This window comes from Sinohyriopsis cumingii, chromosome 7 (genome assembly GCF_028554795.1).
Source record: "Sinohyriopsis cumingii isolate HCF-2022 chromosome 7, ASM2855479v2, whole genome shotgun sequence".
Classification (NCBI taxonomy): Eukaryota; Metazoa; Mollusca; class Bivalvia; order Unionida; family Unionidae; genus Sinohyriopsis; species Sinohyriopsis cumingii.
Window position 1 is genome coordinate 59,815,519 of NC_142967.1, and position 15,197 is coordinate 59,830,715.

Below are 15,197 nucleotides of genomic sequence, written 5' to 3' on the forward strand. Positions count from 1 at the left end.
TCTACAGATAAGAGAGGTCAACAACTACTTGCAACTGCATACAGATGCTCTTCACCATGAGCTACCTGGTCCATAAGAAGTTGTGAAGAAGAATTTGGTTTAAATCACACCCGTTACTTCAAAATTTGCAAAAAATAATGATCAGTCACAGTTATATTGAGAAATACTTCTGTATCTCATTAGCCAAACCATGTTGTTGTAAGGACATTCAAAACATCTGAGCATAGCTATTTTTTAAATCAAAATCAATTCAATCAAGCATCCACCACATAAATCAATATTCTAGCATGCAAGACCAATTCTTTCACCCCTAAATTATACAATTTCTTAAACATTATTAAAAATTTCAATGAGAAGAAACTTATTTTCAAGATGATTTATAAGATAAATTACAACCTGTTGATGGCATAGTATAGGATGAGTAATAGTCTGTTGATGGCATAGTATAAGATGAGTAATAGTCTGTTGATGGCATAGTATAAGATGTAATAGTCTGTTAATGGCATAGTATAGGATGAGTAATAGTCTTTTGATGGCATAGTATAGCATGAGTAATAGTCTGTTGATGGCATAGTATAAGATGTAATAGTCTGTTAATAGCATAGTGTAGAATGAGTAATAGTCTGTAGGTGGCATATTATAGGATGAGTAATAGTCTGTTGATGGCATAGTATAAGATGAGTAATAGTCTGTTGATGGCATAGTATAGAACAAGTAATAGTCTGTTGGTGGCATAGTATAAGATGAGTAATAGTCTGTTGATGGCATAGTATAAGATGAGTAATAGTTTGTTGGTGGCACAGTATAGGATGAGTAAAAGTCTGTTGATGGCATAGTATAGCATGAGTAATAGTCTGTTGATGGCATAGTATAGGATGAGTAATAGTCTGTTGATGGCATAGTATAAGATGAGTAATAGTCTGTTGATGGCATAGTATAGAACAAGTAATAGTCTGTTGGTGGCATAGTATAAGATGAGTAATAGTCTGTTGATGGCATAGTATAAGATGAGTAATAGTCTGTTGGTGGCATAGTATTGGATGAGTAATAGTCTGTTGATGGCATAGTATAAGATGAGTAATAGTCTGTTGATGGCATAGTATAAGATGAGTAATAGTTTGTTGGTGGCACAGTATAGGATGAGTAAAAGTCTGTTGATGGCATAGTATAGCATGAGTAATAGTCTGTTGATGGCATAGTATAAGATGAGTAATAGTCTGTTGATGTTATAGAATAAGATGTAATAGTCTGTTAATGGCATAGTATAGAATGAGTAATAGTCTGTTGATGGCATAGTATAGCATGAGTAAATAGTCTGTTGATGGCGTAGTATAAGATGAGTAATAGTTTGTTGGTGGCACAGTATAGGATGAGTAATAGTCTGTTTATGTTATAGTATAAGATGAGTAATAGTCTGTTGATGGCATAGTATAGGATGAGTAATAGTCTGTTGATGGCATAGTATAGGATGAGTAATAGTCTGTTGATGGCATAGTATAGGATGAGTAATAGTCTGTTGATGGCATAGTATAGAATGAGTAATAGTCTGTTAATAGCATAGTATAGGATGAGTAACAGCCTGTTGATGGCATAGTATAGGATGAGTAATAGTCTGTTGATGGTATAGTATAAGATGAGTAATAGTCTGTTGATGGCACAGTATAGGATGAGTAATAGTCTGTTGATGGCACAGTATAGGATGAGCAATAGTCTGTTGGTGGCACAGTATAGGATGAGTAATAGTCTGTTTATGTTATAGTATAAGATGAGCAATAGTCTGTTGATGGCATAGTATAAGATGAATAATAGTCTGTTGATGGCATAGTATAGGATGAGTAATAGTCTGTTGATGGCATATTATAAGATGTAATAGTCTGTTGATGGCATAGTATAGATGAGTAATAGTCTGCTGATGGCATGGTATAAAATGAGTAATAGTCTGCTGATGGCATAGTATAAGATGTAATAGTCTGTTAATGGCACAGTATAGGATGAGTAATAGTCTGTTGATTGCATAGTATAAGATGTAATAGTCTGTTGATGGCACAGTACAAGATGAGTAATAGTCTGTTGATGGCATAGTATAAGAAGAGTAATAGTCTGTTGATGGCATAGTATAAGATGAGTAATAGTCTGTTGATGGCACAGTATAGGATGAGCAATAGTCTGTTGGTGGCACAGTATAGGATGAGTAATAGTCTGTTTATGTTATAGTATAAGATGAACAATAGTCTGTTGATGGCATAGTATAAGATGAGTAATAGTCTGTTGATGGCACAGTATAGGATGAGTAATAGTCTGTTGATGGCACAGTATAGGATGAGCAATAGTCTGTTGGTGGCACAGTATAGGATGAGTAATAGTCTGTTTATGTTATAGTATAAGATGAGCAATAGTCTGTTGATGGCATAGTATAAGATGAATAATAGTCTGTTGATGGCATAGTATAGGATGAGTAATAGTCTGTTGATGGCATAGTATAAGATGTAATAGTCTGTTGATGGCATAGTATAGATGAGTAATAGTCTGCTGATGGCATGGTATAAAATGAGTAATAGTCTGCTGATGGCATAGTATAAGATGTAATAGTCTGTTAATGGCACAGTATAGGATGAGTAATAGTCTGTTGATTGCATAGTATAAGATGTAATAGTCTGTTGATGGCACAGTACAAGATGAGTAATAGTCTGTTGATGGCATAGTATAAGAAGAGTAATAGTCTGTTGATGGCATAGTATAAGATGAGTAATAGCCTGTTGATGGCACAGTATAGGATGAGCAATAGTCTGTTGGTGGCACAGTATAGGATGAGTAATAGTCTGTTTATGTTATAGTATAAGATAAGCAATAGTCTGTTGATGGCATAGTATAAGATGAGTATAGTCTGTTGATGGCACAGTATAGGATGAATAATAGTCTGCTGATGGCACAGTATAAGATGTAATAGTCTGTTGATGGCATGGTATAAATTGAGTAATAGTCTGTTAATGGTATAGTATAAGATGTAATAGTCTGTTAATGGCACAGTATAGGATGAGTAATAGTCTGTTGATTGCATAGTATAAGATGTAATAGTCTGTTGATGGCATAGTACAAGATGAGTAATAGTCTGTTGATGGCATAGTATAAGATGAGCAACAGTCTGTTGATGGCACAGTATAGGATGAGTAAAAGTCTGTTGATGGCATAGTATGAGATGAATAATAGTCTGTTGATAGAATAGTATAACATAAGTAATAGTCTGTTAATGGCACAGAATAAGATGAATTATAGTTTGTTGATGACATAGTCTGAGATGAATACTAGTCTGCTGATGGAATAGTATAAGATGTAATAGTCTATTCATAGAACAGTATAAGATGAATTATAGTCTGTTGATGGCATAGTAATAGTCTGTTGATGGCATAGTATAAGATAAGTAATAGTCTGTTGATGGCATAGTATGAGATGAGTAATAGTCTGTTGATGGCATAGTATGAGATGAGTAATAGTCTGTTGATAGAACAGTATATGATGAGTAATAGTCTGTTGATGGCATAGTATAAGATAAGTAATAGTCTGTTGACAGAACAGTATATGATGAGTAATAGTCTGTTGATGGCATAGTATAAGATAAGTAATAGTCTGTTGATAGAACAGTATATGATGAGTAATAGTCTGTTGATGGCATAGTATAAGATGTAATAGTCTGTGGATAGAATAGTATAAGATGAATTATAGTCTGTTGATGCTTAAGATTCTCAATATTCATATTTGACATGTATCATTGATAAGTATTTTATTTTAAAAATGTATTGAGTCTATGTATTTAGTTTACCTTTATGTATATTTCATTTGTTTTGTTTGTTGGCTTTTCTCAATGATTATATCTCAAGTATATTTGTATTTTGTAATTGACCTTAGTCCAAAATCAACTTTAAAGGTCTACCTTACTGGTGACATTTATTTTTGTTAACAACATAATACAAAGCTAATATTTCTCCAAGATTGTAAATTAAATATCAGATCCTTGCTAGTGGAGGAAAACATGTTTATTTTAATCCATGTCTAGCACATCAGTTTTGACTCGTTGACAATTCTGAATGTTTTAGAGAAGAGACTGACCTACATCTTGGCTCTATTACTCTCTCATAGCTTTTTATAGCAAAGTTGTTTACTTCAAACATTACTCAATCTTGCCTTAACATCCAGAGCAGAATCAGTCTTATTCTTGTATTCCATTCTTAATTTGGACAGATGTATCTATTCAAAATATTATTCACTGGTATAACATACTCAATAATATTCTTGGACTGAAACATTAATTTGGAATTATAGTTAATTCAGACAAGGTCATTTTGGATAATATTATTGTGATACATCAAAAGACTGTTGGCACATTAACACATTCAAGACTATAGGAACATCAACACATTCAATACTGGAATTTATCTGGAACACTGGAATTCAACTGGAACATCATACTCTTGGAATTGTTATAGAACTTTCAGGACTTTGGGATTTACTTCACAATACTGCAAGATTTTCCTAAATGTTCACTTTGTATTCTAAAGAAATAAATTATTGGCTGAATTTTAAAAATAACTTTAAGACCACAGAGTTGTAACACTATAGACAATTATATTATTTTAAAAGCTCTTAGTCCAACTGGCTTACACTTGAAATCATAGAAGCTATAAATCCATGTGACTGAATTAAACATGGGAAACATCAACTGATAAGAAAATATGAAAAATGATGATGTTGTAAGACACAATGGTCAAAAAATCTCATTACCAACAACTGACTGATAAATCTAAACAAATGCCAGGAAACATTTGGAACATTTTTAAAGAACTAGGAGTTAGCAAACATTGCACCTTAAGAAAGAATTGTGTATGTATCAATGAAAATGAAGATATTGTTAATGTTTTCAATAATGTTTTTGTTTTTATTGCTGAAAATATTAAAGAACCAATAACTCTTTATAATCATGATAAATTTCACAACTTTGCAGAGAAAAAATCTGATAATACTTTCAATACAAGTGAAACCCCTTCATAAATCTGGTCCTTGTGATGAAACGAAGACCCATCTTTGTCCTTCTAGTTACTACATATATACCAGCTGAGCTTAAGTTAAATGACCTTTATCTAAATGCACCCCACCGTTAACACCAATATTTTCATATTTTATCTTTTAAGCATATAGTAAATGTTTCTGCTATAAATGCTTATTAGATACCATTTTATATTATTGCGATACTATATGTATAATGTTATTTTGACAGCTCATTTATATTTTTCAATGTTGGCAATTCTCTGCCTTCATTACTCCCATTAGTCATATTACTAAAGAAAAGATTATTGCTAACGTGGAGAGGACCCAAAAAAGTTTGTCTTTGAGAAGAGATACACGTTACATCCCATTTGAGGAGGGTCTGGGGTCATTAAATATTTAAAACTTTTCTGTAAAGGCAGGCAAAGTCTCAGTTCATAGGTCACAAAAAAATTGCCTTATATGGCTCCTTTTGATTTCCTATTTATCACAGTCTTTTCACAAAAGCCGACTGTCTTTTGATCTCAATGAGCTGAGAAACTGGCTTATCCAGATATTTTTAAACAGCTGTTTTCAAGAGCAACTTGTACAATTTGAATGACAAAAGGGTCTTTTCTCTGTTTTACAGTCAGTAGTGAAATTATTGTTTTGTCAAAACAAACTAAGATCAGTGCTTATTTTAACTGAGTGATGATTTAGTTTTTAGGATGGATTAAGTGAGCAGAATAGAGTAATTTTGTGTGAAACATGACTTCGGAAGAGAATAACATGTGCAAATTGTATAATTGCTTAAAAGTGCACATAAAACAATCTTGATATAATAATAATAATAATAATAATAATAATAATAATAATAATGAAAACAATAATAATAACATGGTATTTGTTCAAAACCAATTTTAAAAGGTAAACCTGTACATAGATGTCACCTGTGTACAAACATCTGTTTTGCCTTTTTCCATGGTGTCTGCTGTTGATTGGTATGGCCCCTACATAATTGTTGTTCTTGTGGTCCATTTATAAGAATGGATGGCATATGTTTATTGTTTAATTTTGGAGATTTTGTTGTTGTTGTTGTTGTTGTTGGGTTTAACACCATTTTTTTCAGCACAAGACAGGCTACACATGGCAGCCAGTATAAATGGTGAAGAAGAACCCTGGAAAACCCCAGAAAGAACCACTGACCCCTGAGAAACTACTGACAAGCTTTCTCACATACCCACATTTGCTGATTTTGAGACTTGAACCCACACAGATAAAGGGTAGATGGCAGTGCTCTATAGCGGTGAGTGCTTTAGACCACTCTGCCACTTGGGGCCCCAATTTTGGAGGCAATATAATTTTAAATTTGTAAAATATATCATGAGACAATCAAAGTTTTACCTGTTTTGCTTTTTCCATCTGGAGGGATGCTATCATGGCCCCCAGTCGCTCTTCTTGCTCCTTTAGGGACAAAGATCTTTCCTTTATCATATCAATTCGAATCTGGAACAATACATTTTTTGTGGGGTTCTTCAGTTTCAAGAATCATTTAAAGGCATTGCTGCAGAATAATGTTGAAATGCTTAGTCATAGGTAATGCATGGTAATTTCATATGTATGGCATTAGTACTACAGGGTAATGTTGAAATGCTTAGTCATAAGTAATCCATGGTAATTTCATATGTAAGGCCATTAGTACTACAGGGTAATGTTGAAATGCTTAGTCATAAGTAATGCATGGCAATTTCATATGTAAGGCCATTAGTACTACAGGGTAATGTTGAAATGCTTAGTCATAAGTATTGCATGGTAATTTCATATGTATGGCCATTAGTACTACAGGGTAATGTTGAAATGCTTAGTCAAACATAATGGATTGTAATTTCATATGTAAGGCCATTAGTACTACAGGGTAATGTTGAAATGCTTAGTCATAAGTATTGCATGGTAATTTCATATGTATGGCCATTAGTACTACAGGGTAATGTTGAAATGCTTAGTCAAACATAATGGATTGTAATTTCATATGTATGGCCATTAGTACTACAGGGTAATGTTGAAATTCTTAGTCATAGGTAATGCATGGTAATGTCATGTGTATGGCCATTAGTACTACAGGGTAATGTTGAAATGCTTAGTCATAGGTAATGCATTGTAATTTCATATGTAAGGCCATTAGTACTACAAGGTAGTATTGGAATGCTTAGTCATATGTAATGCATGGTACTTTCATATGTACGGTCATTAGTACTACATGGTAATGTTAAAATGCTTAGTCATAAGTAATGCATGGTAATTTAGTATTTATGGCCATTAGTACTACAGGGTAATGTTGAAATGCTTAGTCATTGGTAATGCATGGTAATTTCATGTGTATGGCCATTAGTACTACAGGGTAATGTTGAAATGCTTAGTCATTAGTAATGCATTGTAATTTCATAGGCAAGGTCATTAGTACTACAGGGTAATGTTGAAATGCTTGGTCATACGTAATGCATGGTAATTTCATATGTATGATCATTAGTACTACTGGGTAATGTTGAAATGCTTAGTCATAGGTAATGCATGGTAATTTCATATTTATGTCCATTAGTACTATAGGGTAATGTTGAAATGCTTAGTCATAGGTAATGCATGGTAATTTCATATGTAAGGCCATTAGTACTACAGGGTAATTTCAAAATGCTTAGTCATAAGTAATGCATGGTAATTTCATATGTAAGGCCATTAGTACTACTGGGTAATGTTGACATGCTTAGTCATACATAATGCATTGTAATTTCATATGTAAGACCATTAGTACTACAGGGTAATGTTGAAATGCTTAGTCATAGGTAATGCATGGTAATTTCGTATTTATGTCCATTAGTACTACAGGGTAATGTTTAAATGCTTAGTCATAGGTAATGCATGGTAATTTCATGTGTATGGCCATTAGTACTACAGGGTAATGTTGAAATGCTTAGTCATAGGTAATGCATGGTAATGTCATGTGTATGGCCATTAGTACTACAGGGTAATGTTGAAATGCTTAGTCACAAGTAATGCATGGTAATTTCATATGTATGAATATTAGTACTACAGGGTAATGTTGAAATGCTTAGTCATAGGTAATGCATGGTAATTTCATAGGTAAGGCCATTAGTACTACAGGGTAACGTTGATATGCTTAGTCATAAGCAATGCATGGTAATTTCATATGTAAGGTCATTAGTACTACAGGGTAATGTTGAAATGCTTAGTCATAGGTAATGCATGGTAATGTCATGTGTATGGCCATTAGTACTACAGGGTAATGTTGAAATGCTTAGTCACAAGTAATGCATGGTAATTTCATATGTATGAATATTAGTACTACAGGGTAATGTTGAAATGCTTAGTCATAGGTAATGCATGGTAATTTCATAGGTAAGGCCATTAGTACTACAGGGTAACGTTGACATGCTTAGTCATAAGCAATGCATGGTAATTTCATATGTATAATGGTCATTAGTACTACAGGGTGATGTTGAAATGCTTAGTCATTAGTAATGCATGGTAATTTCATATGTATGGCCATTAGTACTACATGGTAATGTTGAAATGCTTAGTTGTAAGTAATGCATGGTAATTTCACATGTATGAATATTAGTACTACAGGGTAATGTTGAAATGCTTAGTCATAGGTAATACATGGTAATTTCATAGGCAAGGCCATTAGTACTACAGGGTAATGTTGAAATGCTTAGTGATAAGTAATGCATGGTAATTTCATATGCATGGCCATTAGTACTACAGGGTAATGGTGAAATGCTTAGTCATTAGTAATGCATTGTAATTTCATAGGCAAGGCAATTAGTACTTAAGGACTGTTTTGAAATATTTAGTCATTAGTAATGCAGAGTAATGTTAAAATTTTTGTATAGCAAAGGCGATGACCTGAAATCATTAATTTGGGTTAATTTACTTTCTAGTTTAGTGTTAATGATCTCATTTTAAATGATCTCATTTTCCTTGAATTCAGTTCGTGAATGATGAAAACCAATCATAATGTTTTTTTTTAAAGTCACAAACTACTTTAATTTTGTGTTCTTATGCCCCATTATGAACTACCCTTAATATAAGATGATCTAATAACATGGATAACTTTATCTGGTTCTGATGAGAAGTGTGATGATATCAGAGCACTGCAATAAGTCTGAATATAAAAAAAAAACAAATTTCACCAGTCTCTTAAACATTTTTTAACACATGGTTTATACTATTAAGTACATACACTTTCCATTTCCTCATCCCAGCTGAGTTTCTGTCCCTGCAAAACTGACACTTTCTGTTCCACATGTTTTTTCATCAACTCCACTTTAGCTTTCTTCGAATCCTCATCAGATTCTTCAGCATTGTAGTCAACTGCACGTCGCTGCTTCTATAATGCAAAGCCATATAAAAAGTTAGTTTGTCACTGATGCCAATGTTTACAAAATACCTGTAAAAATGAATGGTTTAATTTGGCATCTGTTTGTATATGTAAAGGTATTTGGTAGCCAGGATTATGAAATCAAAATATTTCCAGTTTTATTGTTGTTGTTGTTGTTGTGGGGTTTAACGGCATTTTTCAGCACACGATAGGCCATACATGGCGGCCAGTATTAATGGTGGAGGAAGAACCCGGGAAAACCCCAGAAAGAACCACCGACCCACGAGAAGCTACTGGCAAGCTTTCTCACATACCCACATTGGCTGAATCCGAGACTCGAACAGCCGCAGACAGAGGTGAGATGGCAGTGATCCATAAAGAAGATCGCTTTAGACCACTCAGATACTCGGGGCCCCATTTCCAGTTTTATGTTTTAAAGAACAAAATAGACACAAAAATGGTAACATGAGGCCATCAGAGGGACTGGCATTCTACTGCCATAGAAGTATTTGCAGGATTCCATGAAAAGATTGTTTCTTCTCTACTTTTATTCGTCTTTTGTTTTTACTGCTTAATACTGAAACCATGTAAGATGTTCTTGAGAAACTCTAACATACCATATTCAGTAACAAATTATATTTTTCTAAATGTTCTAATCAGTTCAAAAATTGCTGTCATGAACTTTGACCTAGAACACAGAAAACTACTGAATTTATATCAGTCTCTGGCCAAAGATAACCACCACATGTTTAGCTAAATCCATAACTTATATTCAGAAAAAAAACTTTACTGAAATGGCACCATTCTAAGTATTCTTCAGATATATCCACAAAATGGGCTTGATACAAATCCATTCATATTTGTTTGTGTTATCATGATCAAAACTCATTAGAGATAAAACCTATCAAGACTTTTGACCTTGAAATTGATATCAGAATCGAGATAATCTGATCAAAACTATTTGTATAGGTACAAGTCACTGTGTACATAAGCTCAATGAAGAACAAAAATGAAAGCAGTAACCTTGACTCAACCCTAAGTAAAAAATATCTTGCTTTCAAAACTCATTCACAATAGTAGTGACTTGTTGTTGGTCAGATCTTTACCATTTTCATTCAAGACCAAGTATTTGATGCAAGCAATGTTCAAGTAAAACCCCAGAATCAATGCCACCATTCATTATAGATGAGGAGTGATAAGATTTTATAAGATGGCTATTATGGTTGCCATGTTGGAGATCAGATCAGCAACATTTACATTCAGAAACAGCCATATATTGTCAAAGTCTTTAAGTGAAAATCTAGTGTCAATGCATCCATCCATTTGGGTTAGCAAGTGTTAATACAACCAACCAACTGGGTTAGCAAGTGTTAATACAACCAACCAATTGGGGAAAATACCCAGTGTCTATACAACCATCCATTTTGAGGATGTACCCAGTGAAAATACAATATCCATTTTGAGGAAGTAGATAAAAAAAGGTTTTAAAGATAGTCATCAGACAAACATTTTAGTGGTTACATTAAAAGTAGCAAAATACAACATTTCATGTTATTTTTTGTACCCTTTAATTCTTCATACACCATCAAGCCATATAAATAATAATTAAATAAATCTATCATATATTTTTGTACACAAAACTTCATGTCTTTTTGGTCATCCTATTATTTTTTTGTACATAAAACGATCTACTGTGAAAATTTACTTTTGCCATAGTGATAAAAAAGTAGTGCCCTTTAAATTTGTACAGCTAACATTAAGAGATAAAATCATTTTTTTGTTGCATTTTTATTTATCTATTATTTTTATTTCATTTTGCTAAAATTGAAGACAGGTTTAAATTTCAAATGGTTTCAAACATATACCAAAGTTTGATTTAGGTACATCAAATGACCAGGGTATTGTTTTGCTAAGCAAGTTACGAATAGTGACTAACTTTGGGCATGTTCTTAACTGAGGCAATGAATGGTAAAACAGGAGATTCACGCAATATAACAATCATCGTTTATAATCATGCATGTAGGTCATTGATAATTTCTTTCTTTTATTATTTTATTTCACTACACATTTTTATGTTTTTTACTTTCATCACACTTCAAACAATGTCAGAAAAAATACTGAAGTATCACTTAGATACATAAAACGACTAGTTTATTCTTTGCCAAGTATATCTGGTATAATCCCATATGAGAAATATAAATATTTGTTTCCTCAGTGAAACACAAAACTGAATTATCTGTTATCTAAAGAAATATTCACCAATTATAAGTGTGTAGAAAGTCCTTTGCTCAGCTTACTCAGAAAGGGCAAATGTTTTGTTAACTGAGAATCTATTTGCATTCATCATATTGCCCTTCTTTTGTCTTTTGTATCGACAAGAAAATATAATGATTGATGTTTTTGTTCTGTTGTTGTCATTACAATATATATCACTATTCATTAACAGCTGGACAACATTGTTAATGAGTGCTCTTTATTACGTCAGTCAGTGTAACAAAGAAATGTGTGCATTTGAAAATGAGTTCAGAAGCCATTTGAGTTTATTTATTCAGTAAAAATAATATCTCAGATCAGGATGAACTGAAGAGCACAGACCATTGGGCAACTATTCTTATTGTCTCAATATAGTAATGCAGTAAAAACTATAAAAACCCAGTTAGTTTTAATAATAAATGCAAAAGTCATTGACTCCATGAAAAATATTCAAAGGACAAAGAAAGGATCCATCCCAGGTGCTGGCCGACCCTTGACGTATTTGCATGAAAAGGAGCAGGAAATTTTATCCTGGTTACTCTGTATGTGGGACCATCATCTGCCTGTAACAATTGAGATGTTATAAAATTATGCTACTGCAGATATTCAGGAGGAAAATCCAAAGTTTCAGGGCTCAAGAGGATAGATTGATAGCTTTCTCAAGCGAAATGGACATGCTCTGAGATGCAGAACTACAATATCTCAAAATCTACCTTGAGACCAAGAGGAAAAAATTGACTTCTTTACCAGATATATAAGAAGGCTGCAGGGGGAGGAGAAATTTGATTTAATTGGAAATATGGACAAAATGCCAGTGTATTTCGACTTGGTTTCAGGGAAGATAAGTGATAAAGTTGGGACGAGAGAAGTGCATATTAGAGGTACCGGCAGTGACATTGGCACCATTTAACTTACGTACTGACATGCCTGGCATCTGGTGACTTGTTGACACCCATGATAATCTTTCAGGAAAAAAGAAACTTAAAAATTGTAAATTTCCCAAAGGGAGTTGTAGTGAAAGTTCAACAAAAAACATTGATGGATGAACACCTAATGTTGGATAATATTGATGAAGTTTGGAAAGCGCACACAAAGCGTGCACCTTCTCTCCTAGTGCTGGATTCATTCCATGGCCATCTGACTGATGGAGTTAAAAACTCCATGAAAAAATCCAGAACAACAATGGCAGTAATCCCCGGTGGATGCACAAGTAAAGTGCAGTCACTGGATGTATATCTAAATAAACCTTTCCAGGGGCTGCTGCAGAAAAAATGGTCAACATACATGAAGGACGAGGCTTCCAAAATTATTACAACCAGAGAAGCTGGTGAGGTGGAAGTCCAAAAAATTCCAGCCCCTTCAAAGCAGCAGATGATTGACTGGATTTTTTCAGCCAGTGAAGAGTTAAAGAACAAAAAGGACATGATAATCAGTAGTTTTAAAGTTACTGTCATTTCAGATGCAATAAATGGTCAAGAGGACCATTGCATAAGGAGTGACAATGCAGCTCAATTGGAAAGTCTTTCTAGTGATGAAGAATGTGAATGGTTTGAGGATTCTGAGTTGGAAGACTTGTAAAACTCATCAACATTATGAATTTCTCAGTACATCATGTTTTTGCATTTGTTTTGTGCAATTGTCCAAGGTTGGGTCACAAATTATATCCTTGAAAATAACATGCTGTGTTTATAATTTAAAAATAATTTTTGATACACATTGCTTTGTTGTTCTCTCTCTCTCTCTATCTATTAAATACATTTTCCATTTTTTCAACTGGCTTCAGCATAAGTCTCAGTAGATTAATATTGTTCTTGAGCTAATGGGCTTGTCATACACATTTTCAACACCCCATAGGGAGCCTCATTTCCCTACAAAGAGCCTCCTTAATTTGATCTGTAGAGGTGAATCTGGTCATCAATCCAGTATTTACTGGAAAAGACCAAGCTAAAGGTCAAGCATATTTAATTAGCATGTATATTACGTCTGCATACCATTGTGACCTACTGACAATGGATCTCATAATTACAACCAAAATGATTTATTTATTCAGGTTTTAATTGCGAATGGAATATAACAGTGCCCTTGTAGTGTTTACATAAGGAATAACACAACTGACAGGTAAATGAACAATAAAGATTATTCTCTCTCTCTCTCATAACAACAATCAGATACTTGATTTGAGAGTAGAATGAGACCGGCCTTGGACATAAGTTTTGTATGTTAGGTTATCGAGTGTCGTGTGTTCCGTAGACCTTGTCCTGAGGTATGATCCCTTTATTTTTTGTGCATGGCTATTGCCACAAAATGATAATTATTTATTTTACATATAATTTTTGATACATTGAAATTAATAATTATTTTTCCATGTATGAAAAATTACAAGAAATACGGTATACCAACTACATATTACAATTAGTTTTTTACTGGAAGAGTAACCATAACAAGATTTTCAAGATGGAAACCAGTGTAGCTTTGCTGGAGGTCAGATTAGAAATATAATTATTTAGAATCAGCTCGGTGTTATAAGAAGCCTTTTAATGGAACTGTATGTCAACACTACCATCCATTATTCACAAGGATTAGCAAAAACATGACTTTCAAGCTTTAGTCTATGTTGGCCATGTTGGAAATCACTTTTCTTTAGTGCATAATGCCAAAGCATAATGCCAATGCATAATGCCAAAGCATAATGCCAATGCATAATGCCAAAGCATAATGTCAAAGCATAATGCCAATGCATAATGCCAAAGCATAATGCCAATGCATAATGCCAGAGCATGACCTAGAAACATTCCACCTCTTTTGGACAATCAGCAGTCTTTTATTTCATGGCAGCATTCAGTAGCTCTTTACAAGAATGCTTGACTAAAATAGATAATTTGATACAAAGTTGGTGGAAACTTACATGGGTGGATGTAAATTTCCAACATTTTACTTGCAGAAAGTAATTACACATTTATCAAAATATCTGCTAGAACTTTTCTTTGATTTGACAATGTATTAAGAAAGCTGCACTGACTTAATAACACCATTAATCTGGTGCAAGCATAACACTGTCAGATCAGCAGGACAGTCTCTGTCTTTTAACTTCTTGCATAATCTAACTTTTAAATATGTGTGACATCTTGTTGAAGAGGACAATATCTTGACATTATAATAATACCTACACTACTGAATGATGCCACTAGATCTTCATTATGTATTAATATAGTCTTGTATGCTTGTGATTTTTTTGTTTTTACTTTCTCTTCTCACCAGGGCTCCTTCAGATTTTCTGTACTGAAGTTATTTTCATATGTTTGATCTAAATTGACACCCACATAATAATAATAATAATAATAATAATAATAATAGTAGTAGTAGTAGCAGTAGTAGTAGTGGTGGTGGTGGTGGTGGTAGCAAAATGCCACAATAAAACAGCTCTTTAAGAAAACAGTTTCTACCTGTAACCTGATATAGTATAAGTGGGTTTTCAAGGAAGGTGACTCAGGAGTATCAGATAATATTACAACACAAAATTGGTGTGATACAG

At 33.5% G+C, this 15,197-nt stretch overlaps 1 protein-coding gene across 1 annotated transcript in view; it reads right to left on the bottom strand.

The window, feature by feature from the left end:
- Nucleotides 1–15,197, bottom strand: part of LOC149795347 (limbin-like) — a 125,207-nt gene that overhangs the window by 33,290 nt on the left and 76,720 nt on the right. Inside the window, exons 21-22 of the mRNA XM_089965122.1 lie at nt 9,275–9,421; nt 6,421–6,522 (exon numbers count right to left, since the gene is read on the bottom strand). Coding sequence (XP_089821248.1) covers nt 6,421–6,522; nt 9,275–9,421 — 249 coding nt within the window. The remainder of the gene's footprint in view (nt 1–6,420; nt 6,523–9,274; nt 9,422–15,197) is intronic.